At 47.7% G+C, this 24,948-nt stretch overlaps 1 protein-coding gene across 5 annotated transcripts in view; it reads left to right on the top strand.

Annotated features, from left to right (window-relative positions):
* celf2 (cugbp, Elav-like family member 2) overlaps positions 1 to 24,948 on the top strand; it is a 130,358-nt gene that overhangs the window by 48,159 nt on the left and 57,251 nt on the right. For all 5 annotated transcript variants that reach the window (XM_079294616.1, XM_079294617.1, XM_079294614.1 and 2 more), the window contains exon 2: positions 16,895 to 17,091. In XM_079294616.1, coding sequence (XP_079150742.1) covers positions 16,914 to 17,091 — 178 coding nt within the window. In that variant the 5' untranslated portion in view covers positions 16,895 to 16,913. The remainder of the gene's footprint in view (positions 1 to 16,894; positions 17,092 to 24,948) is intronic.

Raw genomic sequence — 24,948 nt, 5'->3', positions numbered from 1 at the left:
TTATAAGACGTTGATGTTACCGAGGAGCACGCCGGACTCATTGTGTCACTTCTGAAATGAGTAATAAATAATGTGTAATACCGCCTGGTTTCCCGGTATGACGGCGTAATTGACTCCTCCGTGGTGCTCCGAGGTCATTACCTCCCCGGTGGTGATTCATGTGTTCGCTAATTGCTCTGACATCATCCTTGTTGCATACGCTCACTATCTTTAACACACACACACACACACTTTGCTTCCTCTCTTGGCTCGGCAGTAGGCAAGGCTGCCAATATTGTATTTACATTAAATCTTTGTAATTTGATAGACCCTGAGGACGGAGTTCGCTCCAACATCGATGTGGCCGCACAGGTGTGTTCATATGCCGTTCATTCGAGCAGTATCCTCCCAATTACGGTCACACTCGCTTTGTTTCTCGAGCCACGCACAAACACACACACGCTCTTCTTGCACTCCACTCTCTCCACGTTTGAGTTCTGTTTAATGCGCCCTGTTTGATTTGCCCTATACTGAAGTAATGAGTTTGGAAAGCAGACAAATATTCTGAAGTGTGTTTTGGAGGAGCCTCGGGATAATTTGAAGTCCTGGGGCTGGGAGTGGAAGTACACATCCTCACGGGAACACACACTGAGCCAGTGGTGTTTGTCGAATGTGCTGTGGGTCTGTTTCCACAATTTAAAATGTTCTTCAGACGACTCAGGCAAAACAAAATCAGAGAAAGAAGTGATTTCTGTTTTCTCTCCCGGTCGTCTTTCATGCAAACCCAAAGCACCAGCTGTGTTTGTACTTGTAATGAACAATTGTTAATTATTCACGACTCTTTATCTTCTGAGAGCAGTTGTTTATTTTGTTTTGTTTATTAATCCAAGTCAAGTCCCGAGTCGTCCTAAAACAAGTCATGAATCGAGTCTCACGGTTCAGTACAAGTTTTCAGTCCAAAACAAATCTTATGTTTTGTCAAACCAAGTCTCAAATCAAGTCCTTAGTCAGTTGTGACGAGTCCAAGTCAAGACTTCAGTCCCAAATTATGTCTAGAGTCAGTCGACGCAAGTCTAATCTCAAGTCTCAAGTTCATGAAAGTACTTTTAGTCGTAAGACACGTTTTAAATCAGTTGTGACAAGTCATCAACAAATCTTAAAGTTTGTCAGAACAAGTCTCGAGTCAATTCTTAAGTCAGTCTGATTCAGATCTCAGGTTTTTGAGGTCAAGTCACAAGTCTCCATCAGCATAGTGCTCCTCCGGTTAGTTTCTGAATGCTGACCATGTGACCACCGTACTTGCCAGTACAATGGCCTTATAATTAGATACGTGAGCAGCGGTGCCACGCAAGGCTTCCCTCTTGATTTGGATCCGGTCTCCTAACATGACCAATACGTGTGCACGCTCAAGTGTGACAGATTCTTCAAATTGAGCCGCCAGCAGACGGAGATTAAAAGTTAAACCTGTAAACAATGCACCGGGAGTAGATTAACAGACACAAACCGATTTGCCGGAGCTGTTTACCAGGTAGAAGCAGCTTATTCACAACGGGTCCAAAAAGATAAGACTGCTTCTTCAGAATGAAGAGATAAAGAGGAGTGCAGTAGATTAGGCCGAATAAAACACAACCGCATTCATCCGCCGTTGTCCAAACAAAAACAGCCTTAACTGTGGAGTCCACAAATACCACCGCAGCATGTTTCCACATCTCGCCCTCGTGCCAAAAACACATTTGCCAGTTACATTACAGCCACTTAGGCGCTGGATCGGCGCCGCCGCCCACTTTCCTCATGTGGGACACGTGAAAACACACAAACCCAAAGCGTCCCATCAGATGAAAGCACTGCCGGGGCCTCTACAAACTGCTAAATATCAAACATCAAGAGAAAAGTTGAGCGAGAACAAATGATATATTTGGCGAAGGCTTGGTCCAGACCAGAGGGAGGATGTAGATGAGTCTTCCTCCTCCTCCTCCCTCTTCTTCCTCGTCAGCATTCAAACCTCATCCTGAACCAATATGGGGCGTCTGTTAGCCTGCAGGAGGGAGAGAGAGAGAGAGAGACAAACAAACAAGGATGAAGTGGAGAAACAGTAGATGATGGGCGAGGGCTGAGCAGGGCGAGAGAGAGAGCCGAGGAGAGGGAGGGAGACAGAGAGGTTCATTAAACATTTAGAGGGATGGAGAGCAGACAGGCCTCTCCATTTCTCCCCTCTTACTGTTCAGCAGATAGGAGATTGAATGTAGGTCTGCCTGTGCACCGAAATACACCACTGTTAGTGCATCGTATATATTCCTGTGTGTGTGTGTGTGTGTGTGTGTGTGTGTGTGTGTGTGTGTGTGTGTGTGTGTGTGTGTGTGTGTGTGTGTGTGTGTGTGTGTGTGTGTGTGTGTGTGTGTGTGAAATCCCAGCTTGTCCCCACAGGTCTCGATAATGGCCTGGAAATGTAACAGCACGACCCTAAATATAGCAACCTCAGTCATGCTGTAACGCTGCGCTTAATCCCGATATCACACACACACACGCACACACACACACACATACGCATGCAAAGACAAATATCCATGTCGACAACCCCTCCTGTCAAATTGCAGCAGATCTTCTGAGTATGCGTGAGTGTCTTGGCCTGCAGCAGCATGTTGAGGTTCCCACTCACACCAAGGGGCACACTCTGGATCTGGTTCCTGACTCTGCTTCCATCAGTAACCTGCAGGTTTATGATCTCGGTGTGTCCGACCACAAGGTGGTCTCAATGGCCTTGACTTTTGTGCTGCCTACTATTAGACCTAAACGTCAAATGTCTTTCCGGAACTGGAAAAACATTGACTCAGCCACAATGACCACGGATCTCCAGCGCATCACCTGCCCAGCCTCTGCATCTATGGATGAATGAGTGGAACACTACAATACATCCCTGAGCAGTGTTTTTGATCTCCATGCCCCTGTCAAGTCACGTGAGGTCATTTTCTCACGCTCCGCTCCATGGTTCACACATGAGCTGCGGAAAATAAAAACAGCTGGGCGTGTTCTGGAACGACCCTGCAGACACTCTGGGCTCACTGTCCACAAACAGGCTTTCCGTGAGCGTCAAAGGGCCTACTCCAAATCCCTTAAAGATGCTCGCTCACAGTATTCCAGCTTAATCAATAAAAACCCTGGCAACTCTAAACAGCTTTTTTCAACCATGAACCATCTCCTGAAACCACAACCGTCCTCTTCAACTGAGGCTACAGAGGCGCAATGCAACAGCTTCATTGACTCTTTCAGATCCAAGGTCAACAACATTCGCTCTCTGATGTCCAGCTCTCCATCTCTGACACCAACACCTTGTCTGCGAGTGTGCTGTCTCCTCTACATCTTGCTGAGGTTCAGGAGAGCCATGTTGAGGAAATCCTCAGAAGAATGAAACCCTGTACCTGTACCCTGGACCCCATTCCTACTGCTCTGCTCAAATCACATATCCCCACTCTCAGTCCTTTGATCACCAAAGTTGTTAACCTTTCCCTTCAGTCTGGCTGTGTCCCACCTGCACTCAAGGTTGCTGTCATCCGTCCACTTCTCAAGAAGCCCACCCTGGACCCGGAGGTTCTAGCCAACTACAGGCCTATCTCCAACCTCGCCTTCCTGTCCAAAGTGTTAGAGACGGTAGTTGCTTCTCAACTTCAGGACCACCTCAAACACAACAACTTGTTTGATTTCGTTCAGCCCACAGCACTGAAACAGCTTTGCTCAGAGTGACGAATGACCTGCTGATGACAGCCGATGCAGGATCACCCTCACTCCTCATCCTCCTGGACCTGACTGCTGCATTTGACACAGTGGATCACACTATCCTCCTACAGCGCCTCCACACCACCATTGGACGATCAGACTCTGCACTCAAGTGGTTTCAGTCCTACCTTTCAGGCAGAACTGAATATGTGTCACTGGGAAGATACAAGTCCAGACTGTTCCCCGTCTCCTGTGGTGTTCCGCAAGGGTCGGTCCTCGGCCCCATCCTCTTCATTATTTCCATGCTCCCCCTCGGTCGTGTCATCAGCAGACATAGGATGTCTTTCCACTGTTATGCTGATGATACACAGCTCTACATCAAAACTGCCCCAAGCCCCTCTGCAGCCATGTCATGTCTCACCTCCTGTCTTGGGGAGATAAAGGCGTGGATGAGCAACAACTTTCTCCAGTTAAACAGTAGCAAAACCGAAGCCCTCCTTGTTGGCACTCCACACCAGGTTCAGTCAACCTCCATAACTCATCTAACCTTCGACGGTCAGGTCATCCCCCTGGCCTCCACAGTCACTAATCTGGGAGTTAGGTTTGACCCACACCTGTCCTTTAATGACCATATGAAACACCTGTGCAAAACCTCGTTTTATCATCTCAAAAACATCTCCAAACTCCGCCCACTTTAACCCTGTCAGATGCAGAGAAGCTCGTCCACGCCTTTATCTCCTCAAGACTGGACTACTGCACCGCACTATTCACTGGGATCACTGCCAAGAACATCCAGAAGCTGCAATACATCCAAAACAGCGCTGCCAGGATCCTGATGAGAGTCCGGAAGTATGAGCACATAACACCCATTCTGCACTCCCTACACTGGCTCCCTGTCTCATTCCGGATTGACTACAAAGTCCTACGACTCACACACAAATGCATAAATGGACACGCACCTCCCTACCTACAAGATCTCATCAATCCCCAAATCTCCACCCGCACCCTCAGATCATCAAGCAGCTCCTCCGGGTCCCCAGCACCAAGCTCCGCACCATGGGCGACCGGGCCTTTGGCTCGGCAGCTCCACGCCTATGGACCAGATCCCTGACCACCTAAGGGCAACACAGACCCTGGTCTCTTTAAGACCGGCCTAAAAACCTTTCTATTCAGGAAAGCCTTTCTGACCTAAGTCACTGTCAGTTATTTCTTTTGTGTTTCTGTTCATTCACTGGTTTTTATTTTATTATAGTTTTTTAACTATGCTTTTTACCATGTTTTTACTATGTACTGGCTCTGTGGCACTCTGAGATTAAAAAAAAAAAATGAAAAGTGCGTTACAAATAAAATACATTATTATTATTATTATTAAATACGCAGAGGAATGCAATTCCAAGGTTAGCCAAAAGGAATTACGTGTTAGTTGAGCTTACCCGCCGCAGTGTGTCTGCCCGCTCCATATGAACCGGGTTGTGTTTACCCGTGTACACACCTCTGTGCATCGTCCCCTTCAGCACGGTTCCCACTCATGCATCCTAATGGCCCGGAGAGCCGGGGAGTCTCTGCTGTCTGTTATTAGCGGAGCAGCACAGATCAATGGGCTACATTCGGACCCACTGAGCCGTGGCTAACTCCACAGCTAAAGTGTTTGCTGGTATAGAGAAAAAGAAATCTCCGAAGTGGGGAGGCGCACCTGTACCCGCCCCCATCCTCGCTTCTACGGATGTAAAGCCGAGCTCTAAAGCCAGTGAGCAGCGAGAAGATGACGGTGGACGAGAGATGAGAAGTCGCACAAAGGGGCCTTCGATGTGGCAGTCTCTGAACCTGTCTCTGACATTGCAGCTGCCACGACACATAGAAGGTGAAAGGGATTTAATTTGTTGTGCTCGACGCATTTGAAACTTGCACTCAAATATTTTAAGAGCATCTTTCCAGAAGCAGTGTCCCTGAAAATCCGCTGACCAGTTTTTTTCTGTGAGAGTATAAAGAAATACAAGTGAACTTCAAGGCTAGAGAGCAGGAAGTAGCTTTCTCTGTATTTGACACGTGCACTTTAAAGTTGCATTCGTCAATATTTTTAATATTAGCATTGACTCTGTGGCTGTCATGGTTCCAACATTGTGAATAATTGTTATCCAACGCTGCGGTTTTACGGAGCTTTTTAGCCTCTTTTATCTCGTTTTGTGGCACATTCACTGTCTGGTTGAGTCTCACCAGTCTCATCCGTCCTGCTGCTAACTGGCCAACGTAGCGAAGCATTTAGCAGCCAGATACTTTCTCTCTCGTCATGTTAATGGTCTTCCATTCATCAGGTAGACAGAAATATGTCTCCAAAATAAATGACAGTGTCATTCGCCAACACATCAGCCATAATAACTTCCGCATCTGTCCGCTTGTTTTTGGTGTTTTTCTGCCTCCTGGTGGCCAGAACGCTTCACATACTGGATACTGAGTCATGCGTCTGATCTGATGGGTATTATACGGGTTTATTTGTTCCATGACGATTGTAGAATTGATCGATACAGCACAAGCTGTGTTTGGGAAGACTGCTGAATTGATGCATTTTGTTTGAATTATTCCCAAATATGCACTTTAAAGTGTTTTATTATTTTGATGAGGATCATTATTGTGTGGAAAATGCTCTTATTATTCCCCTCAGTGTGAGCCTGCCTAACTGCGTTTAGTAGAGGCTTTTGCTCTCGCTTATATGAATGCGATTTCTGAGAAAAATGCTGACTTGAACCCCCCCCCCCCCCCAAAATAACAGATTTAAAGATACTGAATACTGGCCAGGAATGCCAGCGAAATACAGTCTTCAAGGTGTCACTTCTGGTTCTCAAAACCCTTTGTGTTGATTTGACAGTGTTTGCATCTGGGATCTGGAATATATGCACACACACACACACACACACACACACCCTCCATCAGCATATGTCAGCATATGGCTTCCCTCCTCAGAGAGACTGTTGAACAGACTGATCCCGGTTTGGTTTTGCTCTCGAGGCCCTGGCCCCGTGATGGAGGGCAGAAGGGAAAGGAAAGGGGGCCTGATGCTGTCGTTTGGATTGTTCCTGTGAGGCTCCTCCTCCTTTCTGCACACACACACACTCCTCAACCGTGTGTGTGTGTGTGTGTGTGTGTTACGAAACATGCAACCATATTGAGCCATCTGTTCCAGGGCTAATTGGTATGCATGACAATGTTTTTCCAACCCATAAAACCGAATGAAAATGAACACCCCACCCGCCCAAATATCCCTTAATGCTATCTCTCGCTCTCTGCCCCGCCCTCCCCTCCACCCCCCAACCCCTCCTCCTGTACAACATTACAGGCATAATTACACTGTAGTGGGCATTAGCAGCCCGTCTTCCAGAGGCACTTTTCAGTCCAGGAGGCAGGTCCAGAGATGTCCTGCTGCTCCGCGTCAGTGATCTGTCAGCCCGCTGAGATCCAAGGCCCTCCCGTACCTCCTATAAAATTGGCTCAGAGTGTGAATTGTTATAATTTTATGGAGGAAAGCTTTTGGGAACGCGGCGCTGCAATGTGCAAGTGATTTCCTCCTTAATGCTTATGGCACGCTTCAGGAACCAGACAGGCAGAGAGGGACGGGAAGAAGGGAGGACGGGATATAAAGAGCTAAAGAGGCAATAAATGGATGAATTAAGTGACAGACCAAAGTGTTGAGGATTAGAAACAGTATGTATTTAATGAGTAATTCACTAATTAAACCTATGTGTTGTCAAACACACAGGGAGATAATGGGATTCAAAACAAGATTTAGCAGGTGATGAATTCCTGATTCAGCAGTAAAACCTGAAATGTGCACGACAATGTCTTATCAAGATGAATATAGATCTCCATCAAAACTGAACCAAAGAACTGCACGTGCAGTTTGTTGGACTTGAATTTGAGACTTTGTTTTACGGGACTTGAGACTTGACCTGAGACTTGTCTCCATAAGATCTGAGAATTGCGGCGACACTTGGTTCAGCCAAACCTGGCACTTGACTTGGATTTGCTCTTGGACTTGAGAAGACGTGAGACTTGGTCTTGTCTCAACAAGACATGAGGCTGGACTTGACACCTCTTGAAACCAGACTTGAGACTTGACTTGGATTTTCTCTTGGTCTTGACAACACTTGAGAATTGAGCTGGAGTCGCCCTTAAGGAGTGTGCTCTGGTGTTCTTCAAGACATTTGTGTTGGCTTCTATTGTTTCTGAAATAGAATGATACACGTCATATTTACAACCGCTGATGTCTGTGTTGACGCTGCAACATATCGGATGTCCCAGGACACAAGTGGCAGAGTGAAGGCAGTTTGAAAAAAGATGAATACTAAATGACAGGAAAACAAGGGATGAAGGGAAAAAACGAGACGAGAGGAGTAAATGGACTTGGCAAAGCGCGGCTTCGTTCACATGAATCACAGCAGGGAAACGCTGGATAGCAGCCCGGGTCGCCCGGTGCAGTCCGTGTGTTGGCGCTGAGGAATGTGGACAAAATGCCCGAGCTGCATTGTGTATTTAAAGGGAGCCTGAGATCAATCACGCTGAGTTGCAACCACAATGAAATGATCTGCTCGGGAAATTACAGTCAAAACAAGAGCTTGCAGATGCTGTCAGACACACAGAAAACACGGCCGTCCCATGTTGGTTTCCTCCAGCTGTCTGTCACCAACGCGAGCAGCGTTAATGGTGGTTTATTTAAAGGTTCAGAGGCGGTTATTGCCAGTCCACACCGAGCGTCCTCGGAGAACCGGCGCACCTACATTTGTGCAACCATGTGCGTGTTTTGCAGTTTTTATTGGGCGTCGTGCATGAAAACAGCAGCCGAGCGCTAATAGAGGCGATATCCAGGCTTTTGCAACCTTTGTGCTGCAAATGGCGTCGAGGGTTCACTCACAATGGGACGTAATTGTGCCGGAGCCAGTTTTTCGACACACGTACTGGCGTTGTTAAATCAGTTGTGTTTTGACGCTGGCAACTGACCGCCTTTTTCTCTCCCCCTGTCTCTCTGTTTCTCTTTTTCTCTCCCCCTGTCTCTCTGTTTCTCTTTGTCTCTCCCCTCTGTCCCTATACCCCATTGTCCTGTCTCACCCTGTGGTTTTCCACTCAGTCGTCCCCTTTAGATGTGTCACAACCGATGTGGGTGAACACAACGGGAGGATTTGTTGTTGGAGCACGGCAGTGGAGGTGTTACGTGTCGTACAGGCACAGTGTCCAGGGTCAACTGTGAAAAGACACGCAGCCAACCGGTGCTCTTAAAGGCCGCGGTGACCGGCGTCTCACAATCTGGGTCGTTTGAATTGAACCGGTGCCGATCTGATTACGATCCCGCGACCCTTCCACCCCCAACGTCCGCTCGGTTGGGCGGAGTTGTTGGCCCGGTTCGCGGAGAAGCATTAGTCAAATGGGCCATCGTCCCCGTCGGCGCGTCAGATGATGACTTTTGGCAGAATGCAGCCGCAGCTAGATGCCAGACAATCAGAGCCGCTGCCATTTCATCACGCGGGTTCACGCAGACTCGCACCGAACACGCAGGCTGTTTCTCATTAAGCCCGCCAACATGAGCGATGGAGTGAGAGAAACGGCGGGTGATGGAGGAGGAGAGACGTGGAGCTGACGGCTTTTTTGTTTGTTTTTGGCAAAAGATAAGAGAAGAGGAAAGGGGGGGGGGGCAATAAAGAGTCAAGGGGTGAGAGTGTGTGCGCGCAGTGTGGCGCTGTCATCCAAAGAGACGCCCGCCTACCCAACACCCAGTACCCTCAGCTACCCTCACCCCATGCACCCCGCCGACTCTGCTGTTCCCATAGCAACAGGACACGGAGAGGAGGAGGTGGCGGGTTGGGGGGGCGGGGGGGGGGGGGGGGGGGCGCGTGAAGAAGAGAGGACGTGTGCTAAAGATTAGGGTGGAATTTTGCTGCTGCCTGGATTTGACCAATCTGGTGTTGAGGCTTTAAGATGCTCTAATTCCTTTCCCCTTCCTTCCCTCTATCACACACACACACACACACACACACACACACACACACACACACACACACACACACACAGAACCCCCAGGTCAGGCCGGCTTGAGCTAGAAAGCATCATTTTCGGGAGATAATTCTAGGAAGTGCTCTGTCGAAGAAGGAGGAGGAAGAAGTGGCACAAGCTAAAGCAGGTTTTCCCCCAAAAATAGTAAAAGCATGAAGGCCAAGAGCCACATATTCCACGTGGGAATATTTTTATTTCTATCCACTGCAGAGGTTACGTGACCACCATCTCCATGTCTCCGTTTGTATGCTTGAAAACCACACGTGCATGAATTCTGCTTTGCTCATTGAGGACGGACGTTATTGATTTTCGTGACCTCATGACCTCTCCTGCCGCTCCGCCATGAAGACGACACGTTCAGATTTTCCCAATGAGAAAAACACAAATACACAACGTGTGTTTTCACACGTTCAGACACAATCCCATTGATTTTTGGTGACCAGATTCAATTTGTCAATCTATTAGTTTATCGAGCGTTTTGGGAAAAAATGTCTCGTAATGTCGAGGTTCCGTTTAAACCCCGATACACAGACCAGACTGCAAAGTGCTTCTGCTGTCGTTTAAGACGAAGAAAAGCTGCAAATCCTTACAATAATCGACCATTTTCCGATGGTAGATTTATCCGTTATTGACTAATTGTGTCAGCTCATTTAGCAGACGCTTAACACTGGCCCGGATCGTTTACTCCGTCGCAGTGAACTTCACTTCCGTCTTCATTGTTGTCAATAATTGATTGATGTTCATACCCTTCAGGAACGGCCGCTCGGAAAGTAAAATGAAAACATCCAGAAATGGAAAGCTTCAGACGGTGTGTTTTTAGATGTGCAACCACAGAAGGCTCTCCTCTACGGCTCAGAGTTCAGCTCCAGAAGTGGTCTCCTGTGAAGGTTCCTCACAAGGCTCTCCGCTGTGCGTACGGGACGAGGTTCACGGTTCAAGTTCCCTTTAGCCTCTGAAGTAACTCAAGCAGACAGGGTGCGAACCCCGGAGTGAGATTTGTGCCGGCCTTTGAAAGGAACAAAGACATGGTGTTCATGAACAGCGGAACCTTCGGCTTGAATAGAGATTTTCAAATTGCAATTTTCAATACGAGTTCTTCTTCCGGGCGCTCCGCTGTGATGAGTTCACGGCTATTTTTTTGTTCTTAGTATTCCTTCCACTGTGAAAAGGCGCAGGTTTGTTGAAGGCGGTTCTCACCTGGGTTTTACTCCCAGTGCTGCTGTTGTGTGTCCTGCTGGGAGCGAACACTATTCTCCACAAGGTCCTCTTGTGATTCACGTGCACGAAACATGCCGGTTTATTCTGAAAAACAACAGATTCTGACCGAGCTGTTTTCGTGGCTAATGAAAATGAACATTCCATTAATATTGCTGTTTACGTGCAGCCGAGCTCGCTGCGGTTGAATTCCCCGTCAACGTCGTTCTGGGTTGTGTTTGATGAAGGCTCGATGCCCCGACGTCTCGTTCATCACCTCAAAATGTGCAACAAGTGGAACTGCTGGAGCTGCGTTTCCCATTTTGCTTCTTTGGGTCAAAGAACATGTTTTCCATCGGTGGCAGAGTTCTTTGACCGTCGGCGTTGTGATATTTGTGCACAACCTAAAACCTGTTGATGTCTTTTGTAATGTTTGAAGGTTGGTGTGTTTTTGGTGTGTTTTGGACGTGCATCTCTGCAAACTGTGGACTAGTTGCTTTGTGGACAAGGCGCAGAGCGGCCTGTTAACGTGAGTCACCTGGAGATGCATGTTCAGAATGCGCTGATTTCACGTCCAAAGAACGCTCCTTAAACACGGACAGTATCCCACACGTCCTAATCGGGAAAATGCTTCATTCAGAATAATATTTGGAACAATGGTGTGCAATCAACTTGCTCAGTGCCAGCAAGGGAAGAGAAGATGGAGGGAAAACTGAGCTGCTGATTATATCTCAAAGGATTCATAAAACAGTCCAGAGTTTGTGTCAGATTATCATCAATAGTCGAGTCAGCTTATTGAATTAGAATCTTGTTTCATCCATCAACACTTTACACTGTATGCAGATTTAAATTAGTATGTTTTTATGTATGAAAATAAATCATTAAATAGCCTGGATTCTGTTTGTAATAGAAATGAAAAGGCAGAAATTGAAAGCTCGTCATTCTTCACCTTGTGAGAAGATATTCATGAGAAGATATTCCAGACTCATGCTTTGCTGACTGTGTTTTTCTTTCTGGAGCTTTTTCAACCGTATCCGTACTGAGAGAAGGTCAAATATGACAGCATATACAAAAGAGGGTTTATTCGATCCTTCTTTCCACAACAACGTCACCAACAGCAGGTCGACTCAGCAGACCGATGAAGAACTCCGTGTTCACGAATAGAATGGAGGGATGGCAGTTTTCATTCATTTAATTATAAAGAGCATTTAAGCATTTTCATCCCAGGAGACTTTTTTTTCCTGCTTATCAAAGTTTTGTCATTAATGTTTAATATAAGTCAAGTTTCCATATCGAGACAGCTTCATGCCACCGATCCCGATCCCGCAGCTTTGAGACCTTGTGTTTGCCTCATACTCTCTGTGTCTATATGTGTGTGTGTGTGTGTGTGTGTGTGTGTGTGTGTGTGTGTGTCTCCTCTCATTAGCGAGCGCCGGCGTGCAGTATCTCGTTAGCACAGAGCTAGCTGAGCGCCGGGGCACCGGTGCAGCTTCATTAGCCACTGTGACATTTATCTGCACCGCCACGTCTCCATGGAAACCCTAAGACACACACACATATCACACACACACACACAGTCTCGCATAGACCTAGCTCCTCCCTCCCCCCTGTGGAGCGGAGAAACACTGGTGATGAACACATGGAGCTGTGTACAGTGCGTACCGGTGGCTGCTGTCCCAGCTCTGTACCCGAGGTGGGCGGAATATCGCTCATTGTAAAGTTCAAGTGAATCACAGGCAATATCACACTCCCCCCCCCCCCCCCGGGAGGCAGTTTACCTCGCTGTAAGTCAGTTACAGGGAAAAGGAAAAGCGTTCCACATAAATCAGTCGATACAGTACGCCACTCATTTAGTTTGAGTCACTAATCCGCCTCGCGCCGCCGCCGACAAAATCAGTTGCGGAGCGGGATCCACGCCTCTCGCCGTGTGTTGTGGTGAAGTTGCTAATCTTGTTTACAGTTTGATACAGCGGCGGAAAATATTCAGGGCTATGACATGAATGCTGTGCGTCTGCTCGTTCACAGACGTGTCCGTATGTCGAGCTGTGTATGAGCTCCGTTTATGACTTCATGACGACTTCATCAATCTCACATTGGACCCTGTGATTATCCTTCGACCCCTTTCATCCATCTCTGATATCTATGATTGTACATGTCAGACACGACTCCTTCGTGAAAAATGTTCTACGTTGGAATCACATTTTGTAAAACAACATACGGTCATGGCACATTTCCTCCAAAGGTTCCTCACGTGTTGCGGCAATTTTGTCCGTGTGACAGTTGTGTGAGAGTCTGTCAAGTGTGTACGTTTGAGGTGACAGTCTGTGTGTGTGAGTGTGTTAACATGCCAGCACATGTGTGTGTGTCTAGGTGTGTGTGTGTGTGTGTGTTTAGCTGACCTTGGCTGCCTTGCTCCCTCGGGGGGGAACTGATGTTTCTCACTCTGCTTGTCAACAAGGTTAGTTCCCCTGCGGGACCGTTACACACCCTGCAAACACGCTGCCAATGACAAGAAGTGTGTGACAGCTCGGCCCTTTCACGAAAACCACTGAAGTGTGTGTGTGTGTGTGTGTGTGTGTGTGTGTGTGTGTGTGTGTGTGTGTTTGCGCTGCGATCGAGGGGTTAAGGGAGTCAGAGAGGATGTGTGTTTTAGAGCAGAAACAGAAGGGAGAAACAGCAGGAGGATCAGCGCAGCCAGCCTGAACTCAAGCCCGTGTGTGTGTGTGTGTGTGTGTGTGTGTGTGTGTGTGTGTGTGTGTGTGTGTGTGTGTGTGTGTGTGTGTGTGTGTGTGTGTGTGCGTGTGTGTGCGTGAGCCTGGTTTCTGAGAGAGAGATCCCCTGCTGAGCTCTGAGCTGTGCTTACTCCTGGACCTGGCACATCTGCATCCGTCTCCTCCGCTCTCTCCCTCTCGTCCTCTCCGTCTCGTTCCCATCTGTCCCTTTTTGTGTAGCTTCTTCCTGTTGGACAGCTGTGAACGAGGCAACGAGCGGCCGTCAATGTGCCGCAGGTAGCCCAACGCTGTCGCTGTTTACTCTGTGGAGGCGGAGCCTATTCCCTCTACCTGTAGTATTTACCATATTCACTTTGATTCTGTTGGGCCTTCGATACAGCCCAGGAAGAGGACAGTTTATATGCACTTAAAGCCGCACTAATCAATACTTTATGCTGCAACGATGAGTCAACTAATCAATTTGTCAATTAACTGATATATTGTTGAAGTTATTTCAAATTTTTATGCCAGAAAATGCTGTTTTCACACGCATGCATAAATGACCGATCACATGATCCTAAAACTTTATAAAGTCATATCTTCTATGTGTCCCCCGATGCCTCCAGTCTTTACGCTAAGCTAAGCTAAGCTAACCGCCTCCTGCCAGACGTGACGATTGACATCGATATTCTCGTCACACCGTCTGAATAGAAAGCCGGCTTGTGCGTTTGCCAACATTGTCGATGAGCGTCTTTAATGGCGGCGCGGCCTGAAGAGCTGCGAGTGTAAAGTAAGAGCATGAATGAATAAATAAAGAAAGCACCGTCGTCGGGGTTTTTATGGTCAATGTGCAGCTGTAGTTTGGATGAACGAGCCGGCTGTCTAATGTGAGTGTGAGGTGAGGGAATAACAGCCCTCAGCAGCTGCTTCAAAGACCTACACACACTGCTTTCTGCTGTCTGGCTCAGCACACACTCAGCGTAGATCAGCCCTCTGTCACGGCCCCGTGCTGCAGGGACACTGGAGTGATGGAAGCAATAGTTAAGCCATTAAGGCAAACAATTGGCTCAAATTGAGAGGGGAGGGGAGGGGGAAGAAAAAAGGGGGGGAGATGGAGAGGCTGTGGCACGAGTAGATCCACTCAACGACTTAATCCGAGCCCCAGGACACTCTCCCGCTGAGCATCACACACACACACACACACACACGGGCACGCTAAAGCTCTGTCTGCTTGCAATAACACCTTGTCAGTGTCGGCCACGGGGGCGAATTGGAAGAGGTGCTCATTCCTTTGTGGCGAGGAGAGTCACACGAATTCTCCCAATCACCTCTGGGGGGGGGGGGGGCTGAGCATGCGGTCTACACGAGGCGGTTCACGAGGCGGGACGGATTCATGTTGTCTTCGCGGGGCGGAGTGACTGGAGGACGAGTCTCGGACGAGGGAGGGGCTCCTCTGACGCTGGCTATTGTATCGTCTCCCCCAGTGGACTCGTTCGGTCCCAGAAGGCCTCACAGAGACAGCCAACAATGAGGGATTGTCTCCAGCTATTTTCTTTCTGCACACACACACTCACACACACACACACACACACACACACACACACACACGCGCACAGCTGATGTGTGTGTCAGAGGGCGAAGGGATGATGTGCTGCAGTCTGAACCCATCGACCGCCGGGGACGTTTATATGCCTCAACATCAGCCGCTGATAGGGGCCGGTAACGCCTCGCCTCTTCCCCCCCCCCCCCCCTCTCTCTCTCTCTCTCTCTCGCTCTCTCTCTCTCTCTCTCTCTCTCTCTCTCTCTCTCTCTCTCTCTCTCTCTCTCCCCCACGTCCACCCTTGGGGGCTCCCTCAGGCCCCGGGCCCCCCACGCCCACTCGCCCTGCGATTTATCGGACAGCTTAGCGAGGAGCGGTTGCTGCCCTCGAGGACTGTCAGCACCGGTTTGGCTCGTTGACTTCTCCGGTTCTGCCGTTTTATTTGACATGTCCTTTAAGTCCTTTAAAGAATTGGGCGTTTCTGCCGTGCGCCTCGGCTCCTTCTGCAAAAGATGGATGGCTCACGTTCAAAGGTCTGGATGTTCCCCCTCCCTCCCAGACTCTCTACATCTCTGTTCACCTCCCTCCCCTCTCTCCCTCTCTCTCGCTCTCTCGCTGAGCTTTATAGGGTGGTATTAGTGTTGTCAGCTAACCAAGCTCGGGATTTGGCTTTGCTCTGTTTTCGCCTCTTAAGATAATGCTCTTTCTCTCTCCTGCCGAGAACAACAAAAGGGAAAGTAGAGCAATAAAACAGCACAGCCGTCGACTTTGGTTTTCAGCCATCTTAAATAGACCACAGGCCTTGATGGCAGTGGTGTGTGTGTGTGTGTGTGTGTGTGTGTGTGTGTGTGTGTGTGTGTGTGTGTGTGTGTGTGTGTGTGTTTGCAGCCGTTTACATGTGGTTGTACATGTGGTTGCTCGTGTGCCGCTGAAAGCCGTTCAGTCCTACGGTGCCGGTTTGCCGGCGTCCTGAGGAGATCCGTCGCCGCATCTTCACTTTCAAAAAATGCACTTTTAAGGGTCAGCGTGATGTGTCCGTTTCCTGATGTGTCCCGTCGGTACATATAGAAGATGTCAGCTTCAGGGACATCAGTCCGTCAAACTGAGTACTGAAAGGCGTCTCGCCTCCCTGCTGCGTGCAGAGGATTTATATCAGTGGCGGCCTGAGTCAGTGGCGGCCTGGAGGCCGTTATAGACGCCATGAATCGATTTATAATTAGCTACAGTGGTCCTGTCTAAGATGTTTTCCTCATTTGGTTAAAATGACACCACAGTCTGTACTTGTGTGTTGAGAAGTGATGTAACTCCTCGGGCATACTTCATGATTGTGTCCAGGGAAATCTGCTGTTTTGGATTTTCCAGATCAACTGAAGGAACAAGTGTTTGAGAACATTCTCTCCACTGTGGAGGTTTCAGCACAGCGACGCTTTATTCAGTGTCTCTTTCTACGTCTCTTGTTTGATTTTTACTCTTTGAAGAATTACTGTTTCTAGGAAGTACATGTTTGTTTTTGTTGCTGTCTGGTTTCCGGCCAGGTGTATCTGTGTCTGAACGGGTTTCACAGCTACACATCGGTTGCAGTTCCCAGTTTAGCCCAAACTAAATGATCCCAAAAAGTGTTATCGAACAAGGAAAGTGCTGCTGGGACCACGAGTCTAAATGCTACCGGTGCCGCTGGTATAAATAAGCTCCTCAACGTTCTCTCCTCTGCCTCCTCCAACAGTAACGGCACGGCCGGGAAGATGAACGGGGCGCTGGAGCATTCGGACCAGCCGGACCCGGACGCCATCAAGATGTTCGTGGGCCAGATCCCGCGCTCCTGGTCAGAGAAGGAGCTGAAGGAGCTGTTTGAGCCGTACGGAGCCGTCTACCAGATCAACATCCTCCGGGACCGCAGCCAGAACCCTCCACAGAGCAAAGGTAGGAGTTCTACGTTCTACCTGTTACTGACTGCTCTGATCTGGAGCCTGGAGCCAGATCTCAGATTGCAGATTAAGATTTAGTTTCTCTCGTTCCCTTTGTTTTTCTTTTCCTCTTCTCTCCGTTTTCTTTCCTTTTCTTCTTCTTTCAGTCTTTTTTCTTTTCTTCCTCTTTGCCTCCATTTCTTTTCATTCTCTTCTTCTATTCTATAATTGTTTTCTTACTTGGTTCTACTTTCCTTCCTTTTTCCATCTCTTCCCTTCCTTCTTACCCTCATTCCTTTACTTTCTATCCTTCCTTCCTTCCTTCGTCCCTTCTATTTTGCGTTCTTGTTTCTTCCCTATACCTTCTTCCCTTCCTTCTTACCCTCATTCCTCTACTTTCTATCCTTCCTTCCTTCCTTTGTCCCTTCTATTTTGCGTTCTTGTTTCTTCCCTATACCTTCTTTCCTTCCTTCTTACCCTCATTCCTTTACTTTCTATCCTTCCTTCCTTCCTTCGTCCCTTCTATTTTGCGTTCTTGTTTCTTCCCTATACCTTCTTCCCTTCCTTCTTACCCTCATTCCTCTACTTTCTATCCTTCCTTCCTTCCTTCGTCCCTTCTATTTTGCGTTCTTGTTTCTTCCCTATACCTTCTTTCCTTCCTTCTTACCCTCATTCCTTTACTTTCTATCCTTCCTTCCTTCCTTCGTCCCTTCTATTTTGCGTTCTTGTTTCTTCCCTATACCTTCTTCCCTTCCTTCTTACCCTCATTCCTCTACTTTCTATCCTTCCTTCCTTCCTTTGTCCCTTCTATTTTGCGTTCTTGTTTCTTCCCTATACCTTCTTCCCTTCCTTCTTACCCTCATTCCTCTACTTTCTATCCTTCCTTCCTTCCTTCGTCCTTTTTTCTTTTCCATCCTGCTTTCCTTTTCTGCCACCTTCTCTCCCTGTCCTCTTCTTCCTCCTTCATCTGTCTTTCTTTTTACTTTGTTTCATCCTTTGTTTCCCGTCTTTGTCTCCTTTCCTATTTTCTTCTTTGCTTTCTTTCATCAGACAGAATGAAAATCTTCCTCACTGTTTACTGTGTAATGGGATATTTGTATTGTTGCTAGCGTAACAGATTTGAATGGATGCAGAGACGCAGAGAGACACTCACACGATGTTCATTAAACGTTAAAAACACAGAAGGTTTGTACTCTTCCACACTGACACAGCAGCAGCATCGGGCCGTCCCACCTAGTTAAAGGCAGAACAAGTGATCGATGTGCAAAATTACACACACAAACGCACATTCCGTGCACCATTTGAAGACAAAGACTCTCCTCGCCAGACTTAAACAGTCAATTGTGCGGAGCCGCTTGATTCAAAGCTATTTTCTCCCGTTCCTTTTCTTTTTTACCCCTTTTTGATGAATTTGTCAAGTGTGTGAGCAAACAAAAGAGACAGCAGCAAGGAAACGGGGAGACAATAGCGCTGCCACATCAACAGGCATCAGCCGGAGTGGGGGCCGGCGGCACTCCCGATGAGACACGGCGAGTGGGAGGAAAGTAAAGAGAGAGGAAGGGGAAGAGAGGGAGGGAGGGAGGCCATCCAACTGTAAAGCAAACTTGAGCAGAAGTCTCTAAACATGAATCAGCGGGGATGAAGCGAATAAAGCAAGTAGACACGCATCGGACTGAACAATGGAATGGAGTTGAGGATCCATGAGCATGATCGACCGATTAACATGTTGATTGACTTTGACAGTGACGTGACGTCACCTGTTGGTTTGTTTTGAAGCCTCGAGTTCTGCAATTTGGCCGTCGCCATCTTTCTTTTTGGAACCAGTGAGCAGAAGCGACCATATTCGGACTGAGGAGGAGTGACGTAGAGACGAGGTATACGTCTCTGGTAGAGACCTGTCAATCACCGTGTAGTCCCGCCTTAAAGCATCCCCTGCTTTATGGTCTGTGTGACTCTAAATGGACCATAATGTACTAAATGAACATCATGCTGTATTGAAGAAGACTTGAAACTAGAGATTGAGACATAAACTCATGTTTACAATGTTTACTGAGGGAATAAATCAAGAGAGAAGTAGAGTCATTTTCTCATAGACTTCTATACAACCAGAGGAGTCGCCCCCTGGTGGTCACTAGAGAGAATGCAGCTTTAACACATGACGCATTGGCTTCATTCGTCAGAACCGGAGGTTGCCGCCTGGTTATGATTAGCTAATCTAATATCTAATAAGACTGAAGATGATTAAACATTGTTATAAACAGATTATAACGCATTCTAAGTATCTTTATAATGCGTTACAGACGGAATGCTTTTCTTGGGAAGGCCGGAGAGGCAGACGAGGTGACAGGAACTCTAGATGACGACAGTTCTGAAATTTAATTTAATGTTCAGTGGCTAAAAGCTGTGGCGTCGTTAACCTTTCTGCACCTACACTCATTCTGCTTCTGTTTGTACTCTCTCGCTCTCTCGCTCTCTCTCTCTCTCGCCCTCTCTCTCGCTCTCTCTCGCTCTCTCGCTCGCTCTCTCTCTCGCTCTCTCTCTCTCTCGCTCTCTCGCTCTCTCTCTCGCTCTCTCGCTCGCTCTCTCTCTCGCTCTCTCTCTCGCTCTCTCTCGCTCTCTCGCTCGCTCTCTCTCTCGCTCGCTCTCTCGCTCTCTCTCTCGCTCGCTCTCTCACTCTCTCGCTCGCTCTCTCTCTCGCTCTCTCTCTCTCTCTCTCTCTCTCTCTCGCTCTCTCTCTCTCTCGCTCTCTCGCTCGCTCTCTCTCTCTCTCGCTCTCTCGCTCGCTCTCTCTCTCTCTCTCTCTCGCCCTCTCTCTCTCTCTCTCTCTCGCTCTCTCGCTCTCTCTCGCTCTCTCTCTCTCTCGCCCTCTCGCTCTCTCGCTCTCTCTCTCTCGCGCTCTCTCTCTCCCTCTCGCGCTCTCTCTCTCTCTCTCTCTCTCTCGCTCTCTCTCGCTCTCTCTCTCGCTCTCTCTCGCTCTCTCTCGCTCTCTCTCTCGCTCTCTCTCGCTCTCTCTCTCTCTCTCGCTCTCTCTCGCTCTCTCTCTCGTTCTGACTCAGTCATATGAGTTTATGAAAGCCTGGAGACAGCGTTCTGCCAAGACCCAAATCTTTTTTTTTTCTTTTTTTTCACACCAACACACTTGTCATGCGCTCTGTTTGTGAGTCATTTAGCCTTGAGGATGACTCCTCTTCCCACCAGTCTCCTCGTCTGAGGAGGAAGAGAAAAAACAACACGAGGCCAAAGTTGCTCCTCCTTTTCTTACAGCTTCCTCAAATCTCCTGCTCCGTCTCCACTACCCTTGAAATTAGTTGTTTTTCGTGGCTGATGAGTCGAGAGCATCACTCACCGCCACTTCTACCGAGGATCAAGCACACACAGCCACCTACCATCCCTTTTATTTGTGTTCTCCTATGACGATCTCCCTCCGTGCGCCTCGGTTTCACTTTCTTCTCGCTGTGCTGCCTGAAAGGTGGAGTGTTTTAAGCGGAAATGTAGCATATGATTGGGCTCTTACTGGTCTTGTTACTCGCCGGCTTTGAGCACCGTTGTTGTTGTTTACTCGCAGTTAAGTAAGCCGCGTGGCCTCGTCTGCACCCGCTCAACTCCAGGGAGCTGCAGCGGCCCCCCCGCCGGTTCCACCGACGGCCATTTTACCGGTGTCAGGGAAACTGTGGCCCCTGTCTTCCCTCGGCGTGTTTATTTTAAATTGCCGACGGTGTTGTTTGAAAAGCAGCTCGTCATTTTGGGGCAAATGAGCCCGCTCTGATGCCCCGGTGGCGACCCAGAGGCACTTTCCCCCTTCTGTTTTTGCATGAAACAGCAGTTTTGATTCAAATGAGCTTGTTAGTCCCACTGAGACGAAGAGGAGAAAAGTTTCCTTTTACGAGGCTTTACGACTTCTCTGTTCGGGTGTTTTGTTTGGATCCTCATTAGCGGGTCCGGAAAAGAGCACAACATAACATTCATTCACGGCGGGAATTAAGCAAGCGCAGGATTCTAAAGGAAACGTTCAACTCATGCATTTACGGAGACTGAGCCTCGTCCAACTTTGTAGGTCGAGATTTCGTCTTTCCGTGATCTGTGAGTCAGAAGAACTGTTTTTGTTCTCAGAGTAAATCTATTAATTCAACTTGATCGATCAGGCAACTGGTGAAAAATAATCAACGAAGTAGCTAAGGAGTGAGCCATCTTGACTCCTTCTCGTCTCTGTTGAGATCTGCACATGTGCAGTACCAAGACAGCAAGACAGCGCTTCCATTCTTCTGCAAACAGTTTAACGTTCGAGGATGTGGGCGAAACTCCAGATCCATCCGAAATAAAGATGAAACATAAGCGGTAACTTAAGTCTACTCAACGCAAAATCGGGGGTCGAACAATGGGCATCAGGTTGACTTGCTTACATGTACATGATCTACATCAGTCTCTGGCTCAAAGCTATCCGTTTTCTTTTCATTCGATTGAAGCAGCATGTTCGCTTTGCGCTAAAATATTGTTCTAAAATGGCAATCAGACTTGGGCAGACGTTGGACTCGGACAGCTATGAATAAATTACTGATTAATTACAGGACGTGGCAGATAAAAACCCAAAGACTGAATGCTCGCTCAGAGCTGCGGCTGCAGCACAGTTCTGCACGGCAAACGGCAAAGTGGATATCTGTGGATCAGCGTAATCCTTCTGTTTTATTGCAGTCATCCTCTGGCGTCACGCGGCGGTCGCGAGTGCTGTTTGAGAGGCTTCTTCAGCCTGACAAGGAAACGACTCCTCGAGCAAACACGAGTCTGAAGGGAGATCCTCGCTCCAAATGCATCCGCCTCCAAAAATCCATATTGCAAATAATTTTAATGATCTCAGGTTGGTGAGAAGGCAAAACTCCAGTCAGCTTTTCTTTCTTTATAATATCCCAGATTAGTTGTTTCTGGCCCTGAGGCATTAAATCGTGTCGCCGTTGTGCGTCACGCGGAATCCATTTGGCAGTTTGACCCAGGTGTGTGCATGCAGGCTTTCTACTCCGACGAGGACAGTCTGGGGAATATCGCGGCGCCACTGTTGGTTTAATGTGTTTGGAGTTAATAACCAGATGAGTGGATGAGTTGGGGAGGAGGGGAGGCGAGTGAGGAATGGAGCAATTTGGCATTTTGTGCTGAAAGAGAGAGATAGAGATGGAGGGAGAGATAAAGAGAGAAAGAGACAAAGAGAGCCAGAGGGGTAAACAGAAAATGGTCCTTTTGCTAAAACACAACCTTAAGCTCCGTGACGGGTTTGTTGCTGTGTGTGTGTGTCTCTCTCTGTGTGTGTGTGTGTGTGCGTGTGTGTGTGTGTGCGTGTCTCTGTGTGTGGGTGTGTGTGTGTGTGTATGTGTGTCTCTGTGTGTGTGTGTGTGTGTCTCTGTGTGTGTGTGTCTGTGTCTGTGTGTGTGTGTGTGTGTGTCTGTGTCTGTGTGTGTGTGTGTGTGTGTGTGTGTGTCTGTGTGTGTGTCTGTGTGTGTGTGTGTGTGTGTGTGTGTGTGTGTGTCTGTGTGTGTGTGTGTGTGTGTGTGTGTGCGTGTCTCTGTGTGTGGGTGTGTGTGTGTGTGTATGTGTGTCTCTGTGTGTGTGTGTGTGTGTCTCTGTGTGTGTGTGTCTGTGTCTGTGTGTGTGTGTGTGTGTGTGTGTGTCTGTGTCTGTGTGTGTGTGTGTGTGTGTGTGTGTGTCTGTGTGTGTCTCTGTGTGTGTGTGTGTGTGTGTGTGTGTGTGTGTGTCTCTGTGTGTGTGTGTGTGTGTGTGTGTGTGTCTCTCTCTGTGTGTGTGTGTGTGTGTGTGTGTGTGTGTGTGTGTGTCTCTCTCTGTGTGTGTGTGTGTGTGTGTGTGTGTGTGTCTGTGTGTGTGTGTGTGTGTGTGTGTGTGTGTCTCTGTGTGTGTGTGTGTTTTGGCACGGAACGCACAATGTCATTTATCTTACTGATACAGCATGCCCACATGAGCCGCCGAGACACACACACACACACACACTTAAGTTCACACATGCACAGAATAAGTTTAATGTCTTCATTAACAGACGATCTCCTGCATTAGAGTCGCTGTGCACAAGGCCTGGAGAGTATTCAAAAATAACAACATAAATCAGAACATAATTCAGTGTGAGACCTTGTGGTGAATCACATGTGGAGGATTTTTAAGAGAAATGACTGATGAAGCGATGACCCTGCAGATAACACAAAGGCAAAACTAGGGCTGAGGGATTATTGCATTATTCTGTTGTGAATGTGATTCAGAATGATGGATCATAACTGCATGGATGGAAATGTGTATTGTTGTCATAAAGACAGCTGTGGCCAGCTTCAGTTAATTACCCTCAGTTCATTCTGGTGGCTGTTGTTGTTGTGCTGCCTGCATGAGGACGATCAGGTGATCTCATGTGTGAGACCTGTAGCTCTGCAGTGGTTCAATGTAAATTACTGAAGAGAATCGTCTCAAATCTGAGTTTTAAAGGAATATCACATGTTGGTGAATACTCGTGTTTGCTTTTTTGGGCGGAGAGTTCGATGAGAAGATGAATACCACTGTCTAGTCGTTTAGTTATGATGACTTGCTATCAATTAACACAGAGCGCCCATGAGAGAGAAGTCTTCTCACGTTCCAGCTCGACAGCGAAAACAAACATATTTCCCAAACGGTGGAAAACTGGTCCTGTGTGTAACATATTCATGACTATGTTTTATTGGTGTATAATCATCTGAAAATAAGAATGGTTGAGTTTTCACCAGCTTAGAATGAGCCCTTCATATGCGTCTACGGTAGCCCAGAGCGGACAAACCAAACACTGCCTCGAGAGAGACTTTCATGTTTTTAACGTTACCTGGAGGCCGACTGAAGCTGTTATCAATAAATATAATATCATTACACTTGAATATCACTAAGTAATGTTTCGTATAAATCTAATGGAGTATGTTCTGAAATATGAGCTTAAATTGGTCATTTTGTCTGCAGAAGATTTGGTTGGTTTGACTGAAACAACAAGGATTATTTTATCAGATCATTTTCATGTAGAAACAAGATGAATTTGATTGTTTTTTTATTGAAAATAATTGCAATTTAAGTTGAACGAGCAACATTAGTTAGAAACTAACATCTAACTGGTCACAGTGATATATTTTCTTCACATCCGTCTCGCAAAAAACAATAATCGATGACATGTTCTCATGAATCCATTTTCTGCTCCGTGTTGCTGCACAAACTGCAGCACAGAGAAGACAACATGGAAGACAAAAAGAGCCACCTGGAAGAAAATACATCTAATCCGAGAACAGAGACGACACGCAGCCGCCGACCCGGTTTGATCGACAGCCGATCTCTGGGGAAGAGCGGGAGCCACATCACAGCCGCCAGTGTTCAGCACCAAAGATCGACGCAGGGAATGTCAAAGATCTTCCTCAATAAATGCTCCTCGCTCCCTCATACAAACCACCTTCAAAACAAAAGGACAATCAATCTGAAACACATTTTACATCAAACCATCATTTCTAGTCTCCTCTAACCTGGAATGTCATCGCGATAGCTGCAGAAAATAAAACGGCTGGAGATAAACGCACCGACGGGGCAGATGACAGCATTTGATTTCCGATCACTGCTCAGATGAAAATCTCCCAGCATGCCCCGGGCCGCTCCGATGCCGCGTTCAGGGACCCACACCTCGTCCCGGTGGCAGACATCGCGCTTTGAGGCGGCGAGCCAACGTTTCCTCTCGCTCGGCTGCGGCAACGCCGAGCGAACGCGCTGCCGTCCAAGACAATTATCTGCTCTAATGCATCCGGTTGAGACGGGCCGACCTGAGACGGAGGACTCGTTTATTTCATTCTTTCCTAAAGCAGAGCGGCCAATTATATCGCCTTCAACT

Source organism: Melanostigma gelatinosum (genome assembly GCF_949748355.1).
Source record: "Melanostigma gelatinosum genome assembly, chromosome: 22".
NCBI classification, from domain to species: domain Eukaryota; kingdom Metazoa; phylum Chordata; class Actinopteri; order Perciformes; family Zoarcidae; genus Melanostigma; species Melanostigma gelatinosum.
The sequence above is the reverse complement of the archived record's forward strand: the minus strand, read 5'-3'. Positions and strand labels throughout refer to the sequence as shown.